This window comes from Suillus fuscotomentosus (assembly GCF_016647785.1).
Source record: "Suillus fuscotomentosus strain FC203 chromosome Unknown F5891scaffold_123, whole genome shotgun sequence".
NCBI lineage: Eukaryota > Fungi > Basidiomycota > Agaricomycetes > Boletales > Suillaceae > Suillus > Suillus fuscotomentosus.
The window spans coordinates 110,907-134,022 of NW_024539635.1; the positions used below are offsets into that span (position 1 = coordinate 110,907).

The following is a 23,116-nucleotide window of genomic DNA, read 5'->3' on the forward strand; positions in this document are numbered from 1 at the left end:
CGATTAGCAGTGATGTGTAGTAAGAGACACGCTACAAGTGAGTAACACTTGTCGGGTTGTCATCTGCGGGAAGCACGAGAATTTCATTTAGGGTTTCCATCATGGTGCTGATATACCGTATTTAAGTAGATTTAATATAAAAAGTAGGTCTTGGCAGACCAACGCCGTGTTGTGTCACTGCGGAATTGTACTATAAACTCACTTCTAACTCAATAGCAGCATCTCGTAACTAACCCAGGGCTTATGGTCCTCGATCCTGAATCAGGGCGGATGATCTATTTGTCGACATTAACGACCGACTCGCAGTGCATGCGCAGAGCTATGTTCTCATGGTACAATCCTATTACTTCAATACAGTGTTCAAGCATGCTTCTACCTGAGCAGTGGTGATAAGGACATGCGCAATCCCTGCCGCTTAGGCCGGGCACGATTTGCTTCAACAAAAACCGCCACATCAATGCGCCTACCTCTGCCTATCTCCGCCACGCTGTCCTGAGCCCGCAGAACGTGCTCAATAAGATGATGGACCGCATTCTGTTGGCATGATACCAAAGTTTCAGATGTGGATAGAATAGGTCGAAACGCAACTAACAGATGAAACACCTTCGTCGTGCTACTACCCCTCCGAGGTCTGTACATGTGTCTCATCGACGAAAACACTGGTAGACCCTAGAACTGGTATAGGTGTGGTAAATCCGCAACGAAGATGAGAAGTCTGTAGAGCTTGATTCAATCGAAGGAACACACTCGATCGAATTCCTACCTAGATAAGACTTGCGCCAATCTTGACTTGCAAACCTTTTTGCTTGTCTGTCAAATCTATCTATCGTTTCAATTGCAGTATAGCTGTTTGCATGTAATTACATTGATGATGTGTAGTTGGATCCTGCACAATTTCAGCATGTGTATATTGCTCATGTGCAAGTTATTATCACCAACACAAAAATTCTAAAACGAAGGCAAAGCAATGGAATATCGAAAAAGTATCGCAACATATGTCAGTGTCTACGAGATGCGTACGTATATACAGTGTACAGATGCAATGGGAGATGCAGATGGGACGATGAGCTACCGAGTCTATAGATGAAGCAATAATATTTACAGATACATTACACAAATAACATACAACATGCGTCCAATTGATTTCTGGGTCCTTTTCCTATGCTGTCGTCCGCGTTTTGAGGTCGCGCAGTACACTCTTGACGATACGTAACCATACGTTTGCGCGGTCTATCTCGTCAAAAGCGCCATCGATGTGTGCGCTAATTTTTCGCAGGAGGAGCCTGCGCAATGCTCGTGAGTCTTCGTCTTCGTCATCATGTAGGGTAGCGGTTAGAGATATATTTGAGGACTGAGCGGAAGAGCATCGCGAGGAAGTAGCGCTGCCGGGAGAGAGGTAGAAGGAGCGCGAGGAGTTCTCAGGATATACAGAGGGGGCAAGGGAGAATGCAAAGATGGGGTTGTAGGCAGGAGGGTACCGCGAATGGAGATTTTGTATCATTGCTTCACGCGTTTTAATGGAGCGCTTGATGATGCGCTCGGCGCGGGAAATTGAATGACAGGCAGTAGAAATCAGATGGTCAACCTAGAACAAGTTCATTAGTCACATGAATTGTGATGACGGAAACTGAACATACTCCATGAAGGCACTCGTCAATACTTGACAAGTCACGACTTGCACCAGAGAGGACCATCTGGGAAGGGTGAACCTTATCGCTTGAAGGAGACGGGCACAACGATGGAACTCTTGAGGGCTTCTCTGAATCTGAGATCGTGACAGAGGGCTGCCTGAAGTCCACCTTAACCTCCGTCCCGACTGCACATTCGCCGTCTAGGTCGTATGCAATCTGCAACTTTAAAGGTTTCTCCGCCACGATTTTCTTCTTCAGCCAGGCTTTGAGCTTCGAAGCTCCGCTCTTCTCAACTTTCTCGTAGCGCTTGCGACTGCGCAGGAGGCTCTTCAGCTTGGTCTCCTTGTTGGGAACTTTTTCTTCGAGAGAGCTCATCGTCTCGCGCGAGAATAATTCGCGCTCGATTTCAATGAGATTCGCGAGGTGCGCTTTGTATGTCGTGGAGTCTGCACTAAGAATGAAGCTATCCAACCACTCGGGCCAAGGAACAGTGCGTGCGCCGGATGCAGATGTTGTCTCAAGAGGTAGAGGTGCCGAAGGATCGGTAAGAACAGAAGCATCAGCGTACACCATGGGTTCTGTCTCCTTGAGGATAGACTTGACGTAAACTGGTTGAACTTCCACTGCAGTGGTTTGTGAGTCTTCAGAGTCCCTAGGTGAACGTCTGCGTTCTGAGAAGCACTCGAGACTTCGACCGTCAGGAAGTGCACGAAGGTGTTCCTCCACGTCATTCGAAGTTGTATTCCACAAATGATCAATAGCGTTGAGAGCTGCCCGCATATCGCGTAAGTCACTTGCGGCATCGTCTACTTGCCCTCTGAAGTGGGCAAGCACATCGTACCCGAGCTGCGAGGTCTCATTCACCACGCTCGCCAGGCGATCCAACCCCTCATGGTCACGGACAAACTGTGCTTCGGTCGAGAGTAGGGTGAAGTTTTCAAGCAAGCGGTCCGCGGATGCAGTCACATCAAAATCAAGAGGAAGATGGGAGGCCGGGCCATTAGAAATGCGGATCGTGGGTGGGGAAAGTGGGGTTGTGCGGTCCGTGAAAGAGGTGACAGATGTGATAGAACTCGACGTTCCTGGCCTTATGGTGCGAACAGAGAGAGACGACTCCGGACGGATGAACTGTCCGTCAGGACTAAATGCGGAGCGGAAAATTGGGCGTGCGACTTCGAAGGCTGTAAGGCTGTGCGAATTTGTTATGGCCTGGATGGAGAAACATGAAACACAAATGAACTCACCCTCGGGAATTGCGCAGATTGCGAATGGTGCCTGTGGTGTCACAATCAAGAAGAGCGAGGAGTACATCAATACATTCGCCGTGCTCAGCGGCTACATGGATACAAGTTTCGTCATGCTTGTCAGGTGCCGCGAGCGGTGCACGAAGATCACGGATAAGATGGATAGCGAATTGATACAATAACTGGGGTGATTCTGGAATGTCGTCACAGACACGTGCGAGGCGTGCAAAACAGTGTAGAGGCGTGTAGTGCTCGCCGGTAGTGAACAAGCTGATGTCGGCGCCAGCGCGATACAGGGCATCGAGGATCTCGATAGAGGGATTTGGTACAGATACGCAATAGTGGATGGCGCTCCATCCTTCCAGATCGGGCACATTTATGAGAATCGGTCCGGGGTCCAATGGGGAAGGTTCAAGAGATTGTGAAAACAACAGGGGATACAACACAGAAAGATCGGCAGAAAGTACAGCTTGTACAACAGAGTCGGTCGCGAGGTATATAGAATCAGATGAGAAAGTCGTGGCGGGTGGAATGCTTGGCGCGAGGTTGAGCTGAGTGGAGGTTTGCGGTGATAGGTGTTAATAGCGATGCTGGGCCTGCAGATAGTGGTTAATAGCGATGCTGGGCCTGCAAAGACCTCTTTTGTTTCCGTTCTATTACGACGTATCAGTACCTGTGCCCAGACTCATGCGCTACAAATCGGTTACCTGATATTCACGAAGACGGTAATTGCGTAGCGCCTGTTCACATGTCCACAAGACGCGCGGATGGGGTAAAGCGAATTGAAGCGAAGATCGATGATTCCTGTCTCTGAGATCGGGCCTAGCATTGTGAGCAAGCTAGCGAATAGTGATTAGGTATCTGAAGTCCGCGCGAGCTAAACATAACGTACCAGGTGCTGGACGACAGCCAACCTGCCGTCGCGTGTTGCGTCTATCATAGCGCCGTCAATTGAAATTCAAAATAAATGCTAACTGTCGGACGAAACTCACACATGAGAGGTGTCGCACCATCCGTGTCCTCGGCGTCGACGGAGATAGCGCCTGAGCTGTAGTCTAGAAGAATTTGGACTGCTTGGGGCATGTCAAGCCAAGCTGCCATGCCAAGAGGAGTTACATCGTTTATCGAGTCTTGAGGCGCATTCAGCGTGAATAATGAGATTTCTGGATGCGACACAGCCATGCGGAGGACTTGAAGACGGTCCTCGGACAAAAACGACGCGTCAGACGCGTCGATAGTCTCCCACCTGAGCACGCACGGTGAGATTCAGCAAGTTTTCAACGCGTTAAAGAATGACTCACCTGTCGGCTGTGAGAGCACATGTCAGAATAGTTCTACCAGAGTTATCAGACGCGTTAATGTCAGCTCCAGACTGGAGTGCATCGCGCACTGCGGCAGCAGAGCCCTCTGAGGCAGCCTGTAGCAAAGCAAAGTTTTCAAAAGAGCGTTGTACACGACTTATCATGGTGTTATAGTCGTCAGTCGTAAATAGCGCGCAGCGAGTGTGAGAGGGAATGAGTTATGGGCGTTGGTCGTAGGGCGGATGAGTCGGTGAATAGAAGAAGAAGAGTTGATTTTGTGCAGTTGAAGGATGGATTTGAGTTTTGTATACGTACAGATAATGACTTCAAATGGGGCACAACGAGGCAAAAAGTCGGTCTTCTCAGTCTTCTTCTCATTGATGTTCTGATGAGGCTCATAGTTGCAGGCGCCCTCGAGCCGGCTTGTCCGACCGGCCTCGAGGCGATCACGTAAAATAAAATAAAACATAATGGTAAAAACAAACAATGCACCTCCCATCGCTCTTTTGTGCGCTTCCCATTGTCCCGGGTTCATCTATATAGTATAAATCCAGTAGCAATCCAGGTAGCATTCAACCGTTTGAGTCAATCTGTCATTCACTCTAACCTTCAGGGTAGTAGTCTCGACGACAAAAACTTAAAATCACCCAACCCGTCATAAGTATGCAGGGCGGTGGCGAATCTGCTGGGAAATCATATAGTAACTCATGATAAAACTACCTCCAGAAGCAAACACATTATGAGTTCATTGCGTGCAACAAACCGAAATACTTCGTGATATGATAGTAATATGATAATGAAAACGTTACATTGAAACTGATACGATGATGCATGAAGTACTTTCAGCTTGCCAAATGTATATAGAGTAGTCATGGGGTAGCGATCAATATCCCTGACCTAAAGTCCATGACCGACATCCGCGAATTCCTCGTAATCGAATCGAACCTTCTAATAATAAGTGTGAACCGATTGTAAGAAGGGAGTTCGCCGTATTAAAATTCATGCATTACAGAAATGCATCCCGTGGCAACGACCCCTGGACAAACAATGGTAAGTAAAGGCTTCACTGGAAACACTCTAAACAGACACCCCACTCACCTTGACTTGCTCAAAGTTTGCGATGGCACGGTCGAAAACCCACGCGTTATTCTCGAGGCAATCTACGGCGTACTTGGCATTAAGACCCGTCCGCTCGCAGATCTGCATGATCAGATTACGCTGTGGTTCAGACTAACCAAGTCAATGGTGCGGAGATGAAGACGTAAGTGAAAGTGCATGGACAACGGAAGCGAACACTTACAAATGTTGATATGGTGTGTTCTAGCTGCACACGCGCGCCGGCTGGGATCAATGAAGATGATGATGCGATGGACCCCGTTGGTTTCTGTTGCATCGGAATAACATCCCCAGCTTGCACACGCATCGGTCCTGGATGCCATGCATCGTGGGTCGAGTATGCTCGTACAGACCACTGGTCTGACAGAACCATAACGTCCCAGCCATTTAATTTAGCCCTGTCAGATTGGTCATTGTGTCAATGGCAAATGCCGAGCGCACACGATGAAAAGGCGGCTTACCGAGAACTTGGGGGTGCGGGAGCTAGGACAAACGCCCTGTCGAATGACCGAATACCCTGCGAAGGTTCTGCGAGAAAGGAAAAAGTCAGCTGTGAACACAATGACGTGGGATCGAGGAAGAGAGAATTCGAAGACGCGAAGGTCACTGCATCGCAACCAAGGCAATAGAGCATAGGGATGTCCAGGCCAGCCAAAAACTTCCGCGTGAATCGCGGGTACATACCTTCTATGAATTGCCCATGTAGGGAAATGAACAGTTTTAAGTTCTCGCCCTGACCCACAGGCCATGCATCGATGCAGAACTTCTCAGGTGAACCAGATACGTCATGTTTTGTTTTTGGTAGTGTCGACATGGCTCGAATAGCCTCTTCGCTACCTAGGTGGAGGCTGTTAATGACTTTGTCACCGCCACCTCCCATGCGATTAAGATTTCGGGAGCCATTGTTGAGCCAGGGACCCCAATCAAGCTTGCGCTGATTGGGCATCTCTTTAGATACGTGAAGGCCCTGTATACGTGCGCGAGATGGAATAGCTGTATTACATGAGAACGAGAAAGTTGCTGAAGGGTGGTATGCATCGAGAAGGGTAGCTCGTTGATCATCAAACAACGGGAAGAACCTAATAATTTTTTATCAGCAAAGATACGAGATATAAGATAAGATGACGCACCGAACGAGGAAATTGCTGACAATCGAGTCTTCAACACCCGTGATAAATGATGGCCGCATTTCATATGGAAATGTGGTTGCAGTTGCCCGTTTTTCCGTTACGACAGTAGACGAAGGTCCGGGAGCGTCGAATGCTATAGTAGCAATGGCCTCCTGATCCAGCATTATCAATGACGTGAAACGTCGTGCCATGTCACTGAATGTCGTTAATTAAATGACCCTGATGACCTCCTGTCAACGTACCTCTTGTACTTATCTCCCCTTCCATTCTGAATCTCCAGTTCTCTTAATGGATTTCCGAGGAGTATGAGTTCTCGCAAATGCTCGAGCTTCCCTTTCCGCCCGGAGATAAAATCAATATCTCGCCAAACCTTGAGGTTATTGTTTTGCAGTGATAGATTGGCGAGCTTAGGAAGATAGTGCGCTAGCGTTGAAAGGAGCTGACCGGAGCTGATGTTGTTATTTGCGAGAGACAGCGTTTGGACCTATCGGTCAAAGCATAAAATTCCACCCGAGTCTGGAAATAGAGGTTCGACTTACAGCTGGTCTCAGGTGCGAGGCTAACTTGAACAAAACCGAGGCCTCTCTTACTGAGGAAGCAGGGACGCCTGGTGGCAACAAGTTGTGTTTCTGAATCTCTGGATCGTCCATCATATTCTGCCCATGATATCAACCACTAAGATTCGAGGACTACGTATGTGTCTACTCACCTCTAGGTTCAAGAACCTCAATTCGGGATTCCACCGTCTGTTCACAAAATCTTTCCACACTTCTACTGCTTTCACTGGTGTGTGCGCCTTGCTAGGCGCTACACCTGCAACTGCCGCCGTAACGGCGTTCCTGCGAAGCCGCCCCACCGTCGAAGCGCCGCGGATCGTGAGAACATCCGACGCGCCGCCTGGTTGTGTCCGTGCGGCGAGCTGTCCATGTGCGAGCGGCGGTGGGTGCCAGACATTTGTAAGCGAGTGTTTTACACAAAAAGGAGACGAAGAACGGATGTAGATAGACAAGACAATGGGAAAGGCAAGGGGTGATATACGACGGCGATAGATACAGCGACGTACAAAATTCCCAAGTCATAGACATGAAAACATTCAAAGGGAGATCAACTAAGCTAAGAAATGCGAACGGGGAAAGGTCTCATATTTACCATGCTAGCTCGACCAGGGCCGTGAGGCTCCTTGTAGGCATCAATCGGACGTGTGCGGTGCGTGCGGATCTTCGAGGCGCCCTTGCGACCACCAGGTTTGTCCACTGTGGCATCTCGCATGCGCGTGTCGCTGTCGATGAGGCCAGCGCCCTTCAGCGTGGTAGTTGCGAGCGTACGGCTCGATGTCGGGCTTGAGAACATGATCACGTTCGTTGACAACGCAAAGAATTATTGTTTGTATAAAGTTGTCTATGCAAGCGCTGGTACTGGGGATTGTAGTGATGGTTCAGGAGTAAGAGGCGGCGGCTGGACTCTGCTGTGGCCAGTTGAATCAAAAACGGAGGTAGGCGAGCGCTTCCGACCAAGAGGTGACAAGGCTGACTCAGCACCGTGAGTGCGCTTTATTTAGTCGATGACTCCACTAGGTCACGGTGCCTAGCTCCCGACAAAACCATACTGGTATTTAACATCGATCGTGAACCATCCAGGGTCATTGAACAACTTGAAGGTTCTTAAACCTTACGCGTTAAACTTCACCTCTGATCATTTCCGTGTATCTCCAACCTGAGGGCCCCGGCTGATGGGTTCTTGCTATCATAGCACAGGTTACCGGCGAACCATTTTCTCCTGGACCAATGGGACTGCGTAGTGCACGGGAAACAGTCTATGGTGAAGGGTTCTTTCAATTCTTATGCGCGTTCTGCTCATAGTTCGAGTTTAAATTGTATCGTGCAAGTCACGTTGAATCAACATATCCCTGCCCTTATTTCAAATGGTGTCGCGGCAGCTGGACTGGTTTCTGTATGATCAACGTACACAAACAGGGTGAAGGCTGGGATTGATATGGAAATTGCCGGTGGTATCTTGACTGGCATGGCCACAAAGGCCACGATGTTTGCTGTATGTGCCGATGTCAGTGAACTGGCCACCGTCCAATAATACACCCGTTGACCAACTTCTATCTATTGTTGCGGAACAGGCATTGTTCTACAAGGAATTTCAACACATCAATACAGGAATCCATGAAACGCGTCAACGGGTGCCATACCTTCTTGCAAATCAAGGCTGTCGTGTTATTTCGCTTGTTCCTGTTCAATCGCCGCTCAGGGTGGTCCAACTCAGGTGCTTCGGCGACTATGCAGCCAATTGGGGTGCACTTTTCCATCTGTCGTCATGAGGTCCTTCCATTTGGACTGCGTAGGGACACGATCAGCTAATCGTCCACAGGCCCGATGCTCGACGAATACTTCGCTCCCAATTAATGCATGCTGGCGTCTAGTTCTGCGACATTTCTGGCTTCTCCTTCCTAGCTACTACCCGTCGTCATCGTCACGGGGTAACCACGGAACAGGATACAGGGTAGTGTTTGTAGGCGCCATGACAGATACCTTCATACGCTACCCCAGAAAGCTTCTGCCTCTATCTGACTCTTATTCCATAGTGGTCCATATGGTTTTCATATTAATATCCACAGCCCACGTCAAACAGCGGAAATGACATCGCACAATACCACCGGAATTCGTTGCATAAATGTGCTTTCATGCTATAGCAGATCGGTCTGATAGGCCAGGTATGTTTACCGCTTTGAACGGACTGGCATGGCATGGCCTTGTGATCATCTGGGTTTCTGCGTTTGCCAATTGCGGCTCGGCCTTCTGGCATAAAGTATATAACCCCAAGAATAGAGTCCTCTCATTAACTAGTGATTGATTCTCTTCTCATTCAGCGCAATCATGTCGCTAGATCATTCTCTACCAGTGCAAGGCCACCTGTTTGATATTCCCACTGCCAGTCTTCTTTCCTGATCGTCATACTACCTATTGCTGACGTTAATGTGTTGTTCCACAGGACTTTCACAATGATCCCACTGTGCACGCAAGCCCTGACCACACCATCTGTCTGTGGGACGTTGGCGGGGGCATACCATGCGGCGCGTGCATCAGCGTCTTGGATCTTTCAAAACACGTACGCATGCATGGAGTGAAAGGGCCTGGGGATTTGGAGATACAGTGTACATGGGATGGCTGCGCAAGATCCCCCATGAAACGGGAAAGCATCGTTCGGCACATCGAGGAAGTGCATGTACAGGTCAAATACCGGTGCAGCCAGTGTTGGGCTTCTTTCTCTCGCAAACATACGCTTAGATCCCATATCTTCAAGGCTCATTCGCACATATCCTAGTACATTTGCCTGGTTCGTTGCACATTCATTTCTGTAAATATCTTCTATACCTTAGTTGTTGTAACATCCTTGCTCTGGATATTCTACCATTCCTATTAATCCGTAATATATTCTATTTAGATTTGTAGAATCGTACCCATCTACTTGCATCCTATCTTCATAATGTTTGATGTGCCTGCTAATCCGAAATGTCATCAAGCGCTAAATGGTCCCGAACCGGCGGCCGGTCGTCCTAGTAAAATATCGGAGAGGCTGTAGGTGAAACCTCTCTGCAGGTGTGTGTGCGTTCAGTACCATGCCGCCGGCCGTTGAAACCGATTTGGATTCTCCTTCAAGCAGAGGATCGACACCATAATCTTACACCACACAGTGAAAAAACAAATGAGGAGCATAGCCTCGAGGCTATTCAGAATCGTCCAACCAGTGAACGAGTTAAAACAGACTTCTCATAACAAAGAAATACATGCTCAATATTAATATTAATCCAGGATGACTACGGAGATCGGTACTTAGTATTATTCCGAATGTCTCGAATTTATCGGAGTCCCGAGGCTTTAACAGTTTAGGGCAGGCCATATATACATATGAAAGCCTCCAAGGTCCTGCCAGCAGCGGGGCCTTGACCCTATGCTTGGACACCATGGAAGTGTTTGAAGCATATGAAACAGAGTACTAGTGTGCGTGTTCGAGGTTTAGCATATTACTTTTTTCAAAACAAATCAACCTTAGTGGTAAGCCCCCTGCTTACAGTTTACTACCGCCTGTATGAATGTACTGGGCGTATTACTTGCATATTTTATTCGCTCGAAGTATAGAACTTATTCCCAATACAAAGTCCGCGAGCCCTGCGCGGTCGCAACAAAATGATTTTACGATAATTCTAGACAGGTGAATACAGGGTCTGCAAAAAGCACAACACGTCGACCGACCATATACGCGATATCTACACGTAGAAAACTAGTGTCTGCACTAAGCTGCATCGGTATCAAAAAGTAAGATAGCAAAATTATTGAGCAAACGACTCCCGGCCTAGTAAAAACATGTCAATTAACCATCTCGGCGCCCTCCGTTCGGCTGATACATGAACTGATGTGTCGATCCTGAAGATGCAGGTTTCATCACAGGTGCTGGTCGTGTGCGATAGTAATTTCCGCTTCCCGGGCGATCTATCGGGTTCGTCGAGGTGGATATAACAGGTGAGGTTGTAGCAGCAACTGTCGGCATTGGATATGGGAGAGTACGTGTTGGCGGCTGTTGGTGTAGTAGTGGCTGTTGCTGTTGCTGCTGCGTTTGTGCGTGTCGAATTGCTGGAGAAGGTTGAGTGGACCCTGGTGCTGGTGTTGAAGGTGTTGGAGAAGCAGATGCTCCCTGTGCGGATTGAGAAGCAGACGTGGGAACGGTATTCGGAACTGGAGTCTGATGGGGAGCATCTGTACTTGTTGGTGTGGGAGCTGTAGGTGGAGGGCGCTCAAGTTGGCCATCCGTCTCCCGTTTTCGTTTCGTTCCTCGTGACGAGGACTCTTTCAACCCTAGCGAGGTTGCTTTTATCAATATTTGGTGTCTATCAGGCTGAGTGATAAGCCCCTGAAAGAATCAATGCGGCATGGAAAAATATTTACCTTGTGCGAGAGTTGCCCCATTTTTCGCATAGGGCATCCCATATGATTTCCCCGCTAGCGTTGCGGTGCTCCTCAGCAAGCTTCTTTAGCCTTTCCGTTTCTTCTTCGGACCAGGCACCCTGGTTTCCACCACTTCCCGCAGCACCTCCTGTGCTTCCACTCGCAGAACCTGTCGCAGGTGTTGGGCTTGGCCCAGGTGGAGGTACAGGAGGATAGTAACCCCCGTATCCGCCATAGCCATAGTATGGTGCAGTGGGGTATGCTGGAGCGCCGTATGGGTATGCTTGCTGATGACCCAGTGAAACAACAAATGATTGCGGATCCGAAATTACTGGCGCTGTAGTGATGGGGGATTTGCCGTTTGTAGAGGATGTGGATGGCCCAGGTTGGGGTTGGGGTGGAGGTGGTGGCGGCGGTGGCGGGATGGGAGCTGGGTAACCAGGTACGAAGTACGGTGCAGGTGGCGGGTGGGTAGTTAATCGAGAGGGAGATGCCAACTTTGAGAAATAAGGACAAGACAGACTTGACAACCAAAATCATGTGACTCACAAGGGTATCGCATATTCTTTTCGCTTCACCAAGCATGGCCAAGGGATCTACCTTCACGCCAGGGCCCATCTGGTAACATTGCGCAATAACAAGGGAGGGTGTAGCTTTCTGGGCGAAGTTATTTCAACACCTCAAAATCACGCAGCGGACGCTTACAACAAGCTCTTCAGCCGCTCCATAGAACTCTGCACATAAGTTTAGCACACGCCACTGAAACTCATAATACTGCTGATTGTGTGGTTGTATCTCTCCTGGAGTAGGAGAGGCAGTATACTGGTAGAACCCGTGTTGTGGCGGGGATGCCTTTGTGGCAGAATTAGCTGGCTCCTTCAAGTCAGTAGCTGACGCCCGTGACCGTCTGTTTTTTGATCCACGGGGCCGACCAGGACGCCTTTTGCGTTCTGAGTCTTGTGGCGGGTCGGGTTGTGCTGTACCTGCACGCTTTCCAGCTGCAGTTGTACTTGATTGATGTTGTGTAGATCTAGATATGACGAGCACATACAATATGAGTATTTACGAATACTTGCAATCAGACGCGCGTCATCATAACAATTTACAGTAATTACGCACCCAACGCCAACCTCGTGATCGTCGTCTTCACGATCAAGTTGCTCTTCGACGACACCCTCGTCTTCATTCTCTTCCTCTTCTTCCTCCTCCTCGTACGTAGGCACTACAGGAGGATGAAGTGCATGGGAAAGCGGTTGGTAGTGCTGTGGATTGTCCATGCACACGCTCCGGGTATGTGATACAGGGATAGATAGGAATAAAGAATAGCAAAGTTTCGCCTGTTTATTTTTTTTGAATATCTCGGGGTGGTTGTAATCCTGTCTGGCGTTGGGGTTATGTCGTCGCCGTGTGAATAATAAATCATCAGATTATTCCCATGTATACATCTATTTGGCACAGGTTTATCTCTTTCTGCCGCGACGGCACACACCATCAACCTAGTGAAAGTAAAGGGTCTTTGGCTCTCCGTCGTCAGCGCTTCATCATGTTTCATGACTCGTAATCGAATCGCTAAGGCCCTGACACTGGGGTCTAGCTCCAAGCTCCACGCGCACGTTTCAGGTCTAGGTGCCAATCCTCCAGCGCCAGCGTCAGGAAAACCGTTGTCATCTTATTTTGGAGTAGTACATATATTCGGAAACTCGAAATATCAATTCTCGACTCACTACATATCCTCCGCACAAAGTGCGGACATCAAACAATCGCTCAAGATAACCGGAGCGCTGGAGGGCTCTTAAAAAATATTTGAAACGTCACCCTGTGAACGAGCCAGCGCTAAAAGACGTCTCAGGAGTGTGATCGGTTCCCTGGCAGACTGCAGTACTTACTGATATGGACGTACCAAATATTACAACAAGACTGTGAGTGTGTTCATCTGATAGTATCAAATTGTGAATGTCATTCCTGCAGCAATAGCACATAATTCGATACCATGGAGTCAATTCCAACTGCGTTGTACTTGAACAAGAGCGCCAAAGGTACGTAAAAGCGCGGAGATAACCCTGGCGGCAATCAACGCAGGAACCATTATTTTTTCACACATTTCGCATGGTGAATGCGAGGAACAATTGACCGCCTATCACAACCTTAGACCCACCTCACCTCTTGGGCGGCGTACAAGCCTCTACCGAGCTTAATGTCATCACGGCTTCTGTACTCGAATTTCGCCAATCCAATGAACCCGTTTCTTGCTATTTTACGAAAGGCAATATCGCAACGCATGACCATCACAGATATGCATTAAACTGTTTCATTTGCGGTCTGCGCTTCATGGCATCAAATTAAGCTTCTGGCCAGCCTGACTTGTGGTACCATGGACAAGTCGAGTTTGACTACGTCGGCACTCTTCTCTTTCCAAGATGTATGCGGACTGGTTACAAATCTACCAATACCATCTCATACGCGTAGCTCCTCATCACACCCCTTGTATCTGGACATAACGCGCAAGACAATTACTCATCTCCTACATGAGCTCGCTGTCATCCTTATGACCACTCCACTTTGGACTGACAACTGATACGTCAGAACAAGGGGTGACCATGCAGATGTACCCTTACATTCCGTCGCACACTTCCATGATGCGCTGACCGTAGAAAATATGGCAACTGGGTTGAAACTCAAGAGGGACTCCACTGTAATGGCCTGGAGGATGGATATCTTCGTGTTGCGGATCGTGGAGCCCTTTGCCTGTTTCTACCGCCTCGCCATCTTTTACGTCAGTAGTGTTCAAGCGTGCTTCGATAGGGGGAAATTTGAAGCCACTTGGGTATGCAAGCACCGTGCGCTTCCCCTCGTCGAAAAGTGGGGCCCGACAGATCTCGCAGGAGACTTTGCACGGGACATGATGACAAGTATCTTTCGTCGTGGTAGAAAAGAAGTGGAGAGCATCACTAGTATTCTGCAGAATGCGAACACTTGTCTTTGGAAAGATGACCGCCCACTGAAAGGGGGCGCCGTGCAGCTGTTGGCATTGTCTGCAGTGGCAATACTTCGCATCGAATGGGTCGCCCGCAAAGGCAAAACGCACTGCACCGCACCAGCAGGATGACTCATATTTTGTCTTGAAGAGCTCCTCGCCGCTTACACTACGCGCTGGCAACCAGTTGTATGGTGGCTTTGACATCCAATCTTTCTCAGAATCACCGCCGTCGGATGAGGGGATAGGAGGAGAGCCGCGCCAGCCAGTATCGGAAATGGGTTTCTTGTCATCCGAGCGGTCAGGATGATGATGGAAGCAAGAATAAGGCCTAGTCTTTGTTTGTGATTCTGGATGCATCGATGAACGTTGACCGTGAGCGCATCCTGCTCATTTTAAAAGCTCCGAGGTGATGTCACCTGATTTCGCTTCCGTTTACACGAGCTTATGTGAGCGCAGATGAAATATAAAATTCAAGAAAACATCAGACCCTCAAAATGCACAAGCATACCCATCGCAGTGAGTGCTTATGTGCAGCAAGTAGGCTTGGCCTGCATCTTCGTTCCTAAAGCTGAAGACAGGCTTTCGATTTCTGGTGCTGCGGGCTTCTTTTCAACCACTCTTGACCTTGTCCTCTCGAAATGCGAATCACCACCGGTTTTAATTGCTTTCTTGGGCAGGAAGCTGCCAGGCCTCAATGACAACATGACGAGGGTATCCCTCAGGAGGATTTACCTTGGAGCCAAGCGTGACAGCTGAAGAAAACTAGATTATAAACGGACATGAGTTTACCGGCGCATGGATGGCGCATTGGTAAGCCAGCTGTATGTTTGACATTGGATTGTCCATTTATATCGTAAACGTGTTTCTTCCTTCAGGTCATGCCATTTGATGCACTCACAACAGTCAGACATGGTTCCTGCATCAGCTCACCCTGCAACGATTTTTCCCCCTCGCTTGATTGCAGGCTCTCTCGCACTCAAAGCTATAGGGGACATGCAGAAATATACGTGGCACAGCGAAAAAAATACGAAGATTCTTTGATTTCCAAGGGAGTATGGAGCTGGAGTCGTCATTTGATATCTTCCTGTTACGATTTAGGCTCATACATCGTGTATAGCTATGTGGGCGAACTCGGCGTCTGGACTGGGATGTTCGGTCTCGCTGTATTATCTGGCGCATTACCTGTTTCTGCAGAAGTTACGGCCGCTGCAAACCCTCTTTTAACTTATTTTCTACTTCGACACACGAGTTGAAATGAAATTGTCTGACCAGCATAATGAATTTAAAATTGTTTTTCAGGTTTTAGGCATTCCTCCTCTCGAGCACGCCGCAGAAAACAGTTTGGTAACAATAAGAATAGCAGGGGTATAAGAGGTGAGTTTCCGAGTATAGACCTTTGTCTTTTATATTGCGGCGGAAAGCCTTGCCTGCGGATGGTCCATTGGCGACGGGGCGCATACCGTTGGCGTCGGGGGTATGTACTGATATCCGTTGGCATTGAGAAGCCTGGTTCATTATAGGGTTTCTTGCTGTTTCTCGATGTATTCTCTCCCGTTGGCATTGAACATGCGGCTGCCGGTCCCGTTTTTTTCGCTCCCGTTGGCATTGGGATCTGTGGCTGGCAGACTGCCGGTTCCGAGAATCCGGTCCCGTTGGTGTGTCGAAGCACTTTCTGGTCTTCCGAAGTCGTGGTGTCAGTTAGGCAAGTGGCCGAATTAGCAACTAGCATGCCACCTTAGCCTTGCACACAAACCAAGAAGTCATTGTGCTCTTGATTACAAGTCTTGCTGGCACTTGCGAGAATTTGAATAAGTTGCTCATCCGCCAGATGGTCTATCGGTTCCAAGAGGGCGTTGATTACCAAGCGCCCATAGAGTTCAGATCCTCATCTTTGTGCTCCGCGTCCGTTGGGTATAGCTCTTTCTTCGCCGTCGGTGCTTCACAAGCGACGGTTCTGATTCCAGTCGCCTCCGTCGGATATACCGCTCTTCTATGAATTGTGATATGCAAACGATCATCGCACCATACTTGTTTCAGCCCCATGATCTGTTCTGCGCACGTGACTTTCATCCAAGATCTCCAATCGTCTCATTCACTCCCAACTAGTACTGACGAGATCTTTGTTTTATCAGAACCTTGCCAGTACTTTCTCCTAGAGAGGGTGTGAGTAGTGTGAGATGAAGGTTTTCGGGATCATGATGTCGTTCGCGACTCACGCACGTTTCTTATCTTGGCAACAATGAGCTGCACCGATTTCTAGTTCCTCGTTGCGCTTATAGGATTTCTTGGACATACTCATGAAGTTTCTCCTGGTATCTCGGTACCGGCGTTGAACGTTGATGGCTTTTCTTGGAAATAGATCATTTAGCATGTGTGGCATAAGTAGGTACTAGTACATCAGGTTAGAGACCAGTGTTGAAATTGCGTACACGTTCCAAAAATAGCCGCAAACTATGGCCTACAAACCATTAACCCTTCCTCGTACAGGCCCACCATATACAATGAGCCGGTCCTCGAATCCCTGAGTGTCGTGCAGGATGTTCCAAATACACTTCCGTCGCTCTGGAACAGTGTTTCCACTTCCCATTCTTCACTAGCGGGGACAACTTCTGATACCGACAACGGCGCACGTAAATCGTATTTCCTATCTGCTGCATGTGCGCTCTTTGCAAAATGCGTTTTGTTTGAAAGGGGAGTGAGCGAGACGGCCCAACTTGGCGCGCGCGCATCTGTTTTGTTAGCAGCAACGGCAATGAGAGATGGGAAATGTGGATGCCCTGTGGCGATGAGTGCGCCCTCCTCGTCAAACATGATGTTGTCATTGAAGAAGGGGAGGCTAACGGTCTCCCTGTATTTGAGTGCATTTGTGGTCATGTTGCGGTCGTAGAAGTAAACTTGACCAAGAGAAGTAGAAGATAGTGCGAGAGTCGTGCCGTCTGGGGAGATGGCGACGCCATTGGCGAAGGCCACACCGAGAGCGGCTATTTCGTGCGTGATTGTGCCATCAGGGTTAACTGTGACATGTGAAAGCCAGCCTAGGGGCAGTCCAGCAATACTCTCAACCAGCGGCAGGGCGGGTGCAAGGGGGAAAGGAAGTCGACGAGTCATGAGATGGTCATTGCTGACGTAGAACGACGTCTCGCTCGTTAGGGCCAAGGCATTAGGAGACACAAACCAAGGCGATGAAAGTGTGCGTTTCCAGAGTGCCTGTGTTGGGATATCTGGGGAAATGATAAAGTGCTCAATTGTTGTCTTTTCACGTGCGTGATTGACTACATAAAGAACAGATGGGGCCCCATCCTGAGAGGGTGTGACCTCCATCCCAAGTGGGTGGAAGTTATGTTCTTCCGGGTATCCATCCAACTCGATACGCTGTAGGCTATTGTCTACTGTATCAACCAGCCAAAGGTAGGCCCTTGGTTCGGGATTGCGCAGGGGACCCATGACTGTGTTCCATGCCTTGCGGTTAGGGTCGCATCCCGCTATAATGAAACGGGCAGTTACAGTCCCATCTGCATCCAGGTGGTCCCAGAAAGTCATGTCTTCGCAGTAATCAAGGGTATGAGCTGGCTCTTGAAGAATTGTGCAGTGCGTATGGACATCGCCATTGACATAGTATGATGATGGTAGTGCAGGAAGAGTGAAGATGCCATGTTTAACAAGACGACCACTCCGATAGATAAATGTTGCCTGTAAAAAATGAGACACAATCTCATTGCTTGGACTAAACACATACTAATAATACAGCAAGGACTGTCAATACTCGGGAGAGCATGACTGGCGTTTATACTAAACCGAACTTAACATGCTTCATCTGCATGCTCACCCGAACTAGCTTAACAGACTTACTTACCTATATGCAAATAGAGCACCAACGAGATACGGAGTGATGGAGAAGAGAACAAAATAGTGCTGCGGCAGCAGGCGACGTCGGACTGGTAAGCAAGAGAGTTTAACCAAAGTTCCAGCCTAGTAGGGACAACGCCAGAAACTCCCACTGAATGGCATCATATGATGTTGTATACGTATACACGTGTTTGTGTTGGATCATGTTTTTTTTTCCACTGAGGTCATCTCCTTCCGAGTCTCGGCCAGGTCAACCCAGGTAGAAATGACGCGGCGTCGATGCAGCGCTCATCCACAAATCACAACACAGGATCGGCCGCTACAGTATTGTCGCTCACAAACACAGATTCAAATTATGCCTGAGTTATCTTGCGTCGATTCATGCTGCATCCTGGGAAGGCATATTCTAGAGGATTCCCCCTCGTCTATACATTCTCAAGTTATTCGCTTTCTCATCCAGAACTCCAGTTCAGATTTCGTTTACAAGCCTTCCGCTGACCATGACCTTGACAGCATGCGATGAACTTCATCTTACCGTAAAATCTCGCATCCGACTCGGGCTCCGTAGGGACGCTCCTGTTCGCTCAGCAGCCGGCCGTAGTCCGAGCCCAATGTGAAATTTTAGTAATGGGTATTGCGCAGTCAGAAGTTAACTTACTGTGACTGTGCCGTGATCTAATCACTTTGGGAGGTAACTTTGGCCCATTGTAGGCTTGTAGTGGGCGCTTCAATTGAACTGCAGGCCATCCGCAAAAATGGAAATCAAGGGATTCGATGGCTGGTTCACAGCTGGTTCCGTCTGTCATGTCTTTATCTCACCTGCTTTTTCGCATCCTTTGGCTGACTGTTTTATTTGTATCATATATTGTAAGTCCCAGTCCGTATTGGTGCGCGTTCTGTCGGAACTTACTAGTGTCCGTTTGTAGGTGTGTGATTTATGATCCCCATTTGCACTTGCTCGAAGTGCCGGTCAAACGCATCGTTTTTCGACCAGGTGTCGAGAAAGAATGTCAAGAAATGAAACTTCCAAGTACCGTAATAATTAAAATCTACGCTGAGAGCTCACCGCATTGCTTCCCACAGCATATGGAATCCCCACTATTCTCACTATGAATTTTGACAGCGAGCATACAGCCTAACGTTGTGGCATGTCTGCATCTTCTGTTTGCCCACGTCACACGTGCAAACAAGTGTCGGTGGCAAGATAATCTGTTATCCAATGTAGATGACGGTCTGACGTGTTTCGTGCTCTGCAGACATGGCCAGATACGCAGGATTTACGGTGGCTCACATTTGTACTCCGAGTCATTGCAGCCACCACACGCTTACTAGGTCTAGGTCGTAAGTATACCCCGCGGACGCGAAACTAGTAGGTTTGCTAGGTCACTGTTTAGTATATTTCTTACAAACAATTTGATCTGGCACATGACGTTTCCATATGCATATCTTAGGTACGAAATACCAAGTCCATCACATAACGCTGCTTCTTCTGATTATCCTAGACTCATCTCCAGAATCACTCGATCAATATCGTCAAGACAAGGCGACCCTTGCTGCATTGACAGGCACCCCTTTTTTTTTTATGTCCGACTCCTGTTTATCGGGAGAAACATCCTTCTTAAGAGCGCGGTAAATGTGGGACCTAGGTGCGCCGCGGCATCTTGGAATGTTTGATGCGAGCTTATTTTCTACTACCAGATGGCGGGATTGAAGGATCTGGCCAATTGAAGAAGGAATCGATCGTCTTGTACGTGCAAATGCAAATGATGAAACTTATCAAGGAATGGTTAGTGCCCGGGGTCGGGGAGTTATCACCGGAAAATTAATATTTACGGATCGCCCATCATTAGTTCGTGTGAGAACATGGGTGTAATGGCCTCGCAGATTTCCGTATATCATCTCTTATATCGATCAGCTATAGCGATGTTATGCGTCGGCATGAGTTCTTCATGGCAAGAGACTCAAGTTGACACGCTCCCAGGCTTCAACGTGAGTGCAAGTCCTGCTATCGAGTTCAAATCACTGACGGGCCCTCATCTCAGTACATATATGGTGCAGTCGTTTTCCATGATCAGTCTTTCGACTTGAATGGTTGATCCCTTCATGTTATCTTTCCCGATAGTTGCACTCATGACGCTTTGGGTGAGCTATGCTAGTAGAAGTTACCGGGTCATCGGCTTATGTTTGATTTGAATACCAAGGTGTATGACTACATACTGTGCCTGCCCGATACGGCAAGTACAAATTTTCGAGCTTCCAAGAGTGTTCTGATTTGTAGTCGATGCAGGTCAACTTTCTCGCCAATTCTCGATGGGGACTCAGCACATTTCTGTATCTAACTTGCAGCCACTTGCCACTTGTCTTCATGTTATTGAATATGCTTGGTAAGTGTTCGGTACAGAATTTCATTTTTACCTCTCTCATATTGTGATGTTTCACGATCACTTTCAGTGGTTTTTCAGCCTGATGCCCCGCTTCATGTATGTGCAACCAAGTCGAAGAGTCGCAGATATTAGAATTCAACCCATCTCAATCATAGCTTTGCCGCTCTTATAATATCGCTAATACCTGTCAGTTTGGTACTACTTCGCCAGACATGTACTGACACCATATTCAATGCTTCATCAGATATAGGGATAATGACGATGACTTGTGCTGAGTGTAGGTCCACCAATCGTGCTATTCAGCAGACATTCTGCGTTTACACCGAATTCAGGCATCTTCGTGGTCAGGGCATATGCAGTATGGGAACGGGAGAGATGGTTCGCGGCGTTGGAGACTTTTGCAGTTGTTGTGAGACCACTATAACCAACTCCAGGTAACGAGATCTGATTCGTCTTTTTCAGGCCTATTTAGTGCCAATTACTGTCAGCATGCAACAGTTTAACTCGAGAGTCTCAGGTATGTAGATATTCGGGTTGGACTCTTCGCCTGCTTGGTTCCTTACCTCTAACATACAGAGCCATGCTGGATCCCTGGCGTTACCGGATATCTGGATACGGAGACAAGCACCAGAATATATGTAGCGTTTGGCTTGCTGGCTATGGCTGAGCTGCGTTCGTATTGAGAGCTGCTGCTAACATGAGCTGGAACTGACTGCGTGCCTTTGCATGCACATAATTTCAGAAACATTATTACTTCTGTGGTATCGCGTCAAAGGTCTTGGTGGCTGGGGCATGGACAACCGCCTTATGCGTGGTCTCATGAAAGATAATCTGCTGTACTGTAGCTGCGGCTTTGGTTGGTGCTTACAAACGATTTGATATATTTACTTGCTAAATCTTCCAGCTTTTGCTGTCAGCGTCATTGTCAGCACAGTTTTCTTTCCAGTGAGTTAACGCATACATTCAAAGTCACCTCATTAACAAGAGACGTAGTTTACAGTTGGACACATGCTTTTAGAGTTTGTCCATGCTCACTTTGGATAAAATTATTGATACATTCGACACAGGTCTGAGGTTGTTGTTCAAGCTCTCTTGGCCACGCGAATGCACAGGAACTTTTGGAGATCGGACCGTGCTTTTGGCAGTATTCCCACAGATATCTCCCTCACGACATGGATGATAGGAGCTTTAAATTTTGCGTGAGGTGTGTTCCATCCGTCAAATCATCATGATTGTGCAGCTGACACCAAAGCGATGAAGAGACAAATTTGCTTTGAAGCGTGCCTGTACAAATTTTAGATGTGACCATTGCGCAGGCTCTTATACGGGCGAAGGCCAAAAATGGATGGACAATATCTATGAAGAAGTCGAGTCGTACTGTGACATGTGGCATAGATGTTCTTGTTATATTCATGAGACTGCTTATATGACATCGAAAAACTCTCCCAAGTAATGTCACCAAGTGGAGTTGAGTCGATGGTATCGTATAAGTCGCGGTGGGTGGCAAACGGAGGGGAATCTCCATGTTTGATGAGTGTTGCTGTCCCAATGCCTCATACCAGGTCTGGTGCGGTCATGGTGCAGTGGCCAGAGACGTCCTGACTCACAGGTATGTAGTCCGCTGGTCGTAGTCCGTCCTCGAGAGATACAACTAGTACCAACTACCACCTCCCACCTTGAGAGGTTTGGCCTCAAGTTTCCCCTCCATCAGACATTGACCATCTTCACTATGAAGAATGCAATAATACACGAGCGCCAGACATGCACCCATTTGCAGAATATTACGCACCACATCTATTTCATGAGACAAATTTTCGTTATCCTTCACCACGGCCTAAGTGGATTATGTGTTGAGCCTTCAGACAAACGAGAATGTCGATAGTTTTGGGAGATGGTCTGGGTCCCCTAGAGTTGTTCCACCAATAAGGGCGTGAGAAAATGACTTGCGATGATTCTAAATCGACCGTTTCCGAGCCAGAAGCTTCTCGATGCTGAGTCCTGACTCCCTTTGCGCAGTACCATCACGCTTTGACTCAGGCAACTTGAGTGGCACATTAACATGTGTATGGATGGGCGTACCATACCCGCGTAGGATCTAGACAGGGATCACTATTCTCTAGTAGTCACGTCATAGGTCAAATCCCTAAATGGTCCACTTCGGTCAGTCCCTGCGGCTATGCAGTGTTTCGATTGTACGCTGCACCACCCACATCTCTCAATAGAGACCTTTGCGGATCAAAAGGCTCAACAATGGTTCCACAGTTTCGTTTCCTATATATTCAGCTCACCCGCGCTCATTTTTGTCTGTCAGAGCTTTACTTTCTCCAAATCACTGACTCCCTATTTTTGCTCGCATCATAGACTTGCATTGGTGCGCACTTTCACTCTTAAGACTGGTGCCAATCTAACCTATGACCTTCATAGCATCATGTGTAAATTTGTAGTACCCATTCGTACATGCTCAAAGTGCCACCAAAACGAACCGCTTTTCGACGAGAAGGAAAGGCGACTGTCGCATATCACTGAAAAGAATGAGGT

At 48.1% G+C, this 23,116-nt stretch overlaps 9 protein-coding genes across 9 annotated transcripts; 3 read left to right on the forward strand and 6 right to left on the reverse strand.

Moving 5' to 3' along the window:
* Window positions 1-9: 9 nt before the first annotated feature.
* On the reverse strand, window positions 10-851 carry F5891DRAFT_1069248 (uncharacterized protein). Its single transcript, XM_041363215.1, has 2 exons — window positions 217-851; window positions 10-143 (listed from the first exon to the last, which is right to left on the reverse strand). Exon 1 carries the CDS (start codon window positions 646-648, stop codon window positions 373-375), a length of 276 nt encoding a protein of 91 aa, XP_041218248.1. The 5' UTR covers window positions 649-851; the 3' UTR covers window positions 10-143; window positions 217-372.
* Window positions 846-4,556, reverse strand: F5891DRAFT_1153860 (uncharacterized protein). Its single transcript, XM_041365194.1, has 8 exons — window positions 4,177-4,556; window positions 3,868-4,121; window positions 3,768-3,808; window positions 3,583-3,714; window positions 3,481-3,528; window positions 2,876-3,450; window positions 1,638-2,820; window positions 846-1,585 (listed from the first exon to the last, which is right to left on the reverse strand). Exons 1-8 carry the CDS (start codon window positions 4,338-4,340, stop codon window positions 1,160-1,162), a joined length of 2,823 nt encoding a protein of 940 aa, XP_041218249.1. The 5' UTR covers window positions 4,341-4,556; the 3' UTR covers window positions 846-1,159.
* Window positions 4,557-4,901: 345 nt separating this feature from the next.
* Window positions 4,902-7,931, reverse strand: F5891DRAFT_1069251 (uncharacterized protein). The gene is made up of 10 exons (XM_041363216.1): window positions 7,572-7,931; window positions 7,132-7,341; window positions 6,962-7,078; window positions 6,665-6,906; window positions 6,423-6,617; window positions 5,977-6,371; window positions 5,754-5,820; window positions 5,477-5,690; window positions 5,275-5,406; window positions 4,902-5,212 (listed from the first exon to the last, which is right to left on the reverse strand). Exons 1-10 carry the CDS (start codon window positions 7,770-7,772, stop codon window positions 5,183-5,185), a joined length of 1,803 nt encoding a protein of 600 aa, XP_041218250.1. The 5' UTR covers window positions 7,773-7,931; the 3' UTR covers window positions 4,902-5,182.
* Window positions 7,932-9,156: 1,225 nt separating this feature from the next.
* On the forward strand, window positions 9,157-9,928 carry F5891DRAFT_87015 (uncharacterized protein). The gene is made up of 3 exons (XM_041373244.1): window positions 9,157-9,236; window positions 9,298-9,358; window positions 9,420-9,928. The coding sequence occupies exons 2-3, from the start codon at window positions 9,305-9,307 to the stop codon at window positions 9,750-9,752; spliced, it is 387 nt and encodes a 128-aa protein (XP_041218251.1). The 5' UTR covers window positions 9,157-9,236; window positions 9,298-9,304; the 3' UTR covers window positions 9,753-9,928.
* Window positions 9,929-10,540: 612 nt separating this feature from the next.
* On the reverse strand, window positions 10,541-12,774 carry F5891DRAFT_1069267 (uncharacterized protein). Its single transcript, XM_041363217.1, has 5 exons — window positions 12,491-12,774; window positions 12,077-12,401; window positions 11,921-12,028; window positions 11,372-11,868; window positions 10,541-11,313 (listed from the first exon to the last, which is right to left on the reverse strand). The coding sequence occupies exons 1-5, from the start codon at window positions 12,646-12,648 to the stop codon at window positions 10,800-10,802; spliced, it is 1,602 nt and encodes a 533-aa protein (XP_041218252.1). The 5' UTR covers window positions 12,649-12,774; the 3' UTR covers window positions 10,541-10,799.
* A 1,118-nt stretch (window positions 12,775-13,892) lies between these two features.
* On the reverse strand, window positions 13,893-14,860 carry F5891DRAFT_1131514 (Mss4-like protein; the record flags this gene model as incomplete). Its single annotated transcript, XM_041364674.1, has 3 exons — window positions 13,893-13,935; window positions 13,987-14,734; window positions 14,857-14,860. 3 exons carry the CDS (start codon window positions 14,858-14,860, stop codon window positions 13,893-13,895), a joined length of 795 nt encoding a protein of 264 aa, XP_041218253.1.
* Window positions 14,861-15,879: 1,019 nt separating this feature from the next.
* On the forward strand, window positions 15,880-16,186 carry F5891DRAFT_1069278 (uncharacterized protein). Its single transcript, XM_041363218.1, has 2 exons — window positions 15,880-16,025; window positions 16,083-16,186. Exons 1-2 carry the CDS (start codon window positions 15,888-15,890, stop codon window positions 16,158-16,160), a joined length of 216 nt encoding a protein of 71 aa, XP_041218254.1. The 5' UTR covers window positions 15,880-15,887; the 3' UTR covers window positions 16,161-16,186.
* Window positions 16,187-16,691: 505 nt separating this feature from the next.
* On the reverse strand, window positions 16,692-18,330 carry F5891DRAFT_1166564 (uncharacterized protein). Its single transcript, XM_041365432.1, has 2 exons — window positions 18,085-18,330; window positions 16,692-18,038 (listed from the first exon to the last, which is right to left on the reverse strand). Exons 1-2 carry the CDS (start codon window positions 18,121-18,123, stop codon window positions 16,800-16,802), a joined length of 1,278 nt encoding a protein of 425 aa, XP_041218255.1. The 5' UTR covers window positions 18,124-18,330; the 3' UTR covers window positions 16,692-16,799.
* A 1,376-nt stretch (window positions 18,331-19,706) lies between these two features.
* Window positions 19,707-22,046, forward strand: F5891DRAFT_1069311 (uncharacterized protein). Its single transcript, XM_041363219.1, has 16 exons — window positions 19,707-19,840; window positions 19,893-20,183; window positions 20,237-20,246; window positions 20,317-20,336; window positions 20,396-20,428; window positions 20,482-20,578; window positions 20,646-20,674; window positions 20,734-20,764; window positions 20,823-20,855; window positions 20,911-20,987; window positions 21,041-21,095; window positions 21,155-21,250; window positions 21,321-21,434; window positions 21,483-21,523; window positions 21,572-21,782; window positions 21,839-22,046. The coding sequence occupies exons 2-15, from the start codon at window positions 20,058-20,060 to the stop codon at window positions 21,620-21,622; spliced, it is 813 nt and encodes a 270-aa protein (XP_041218256.1). The 5' UTR covers window positions 19,707-19,840; window positions 19,893-20,057; the 3' UTR covers window positions 21,623-21,782; window positions 21,839-22,046.
* Window positions 22,047-23,116: the final 1,070 nt, after the last annotated feature.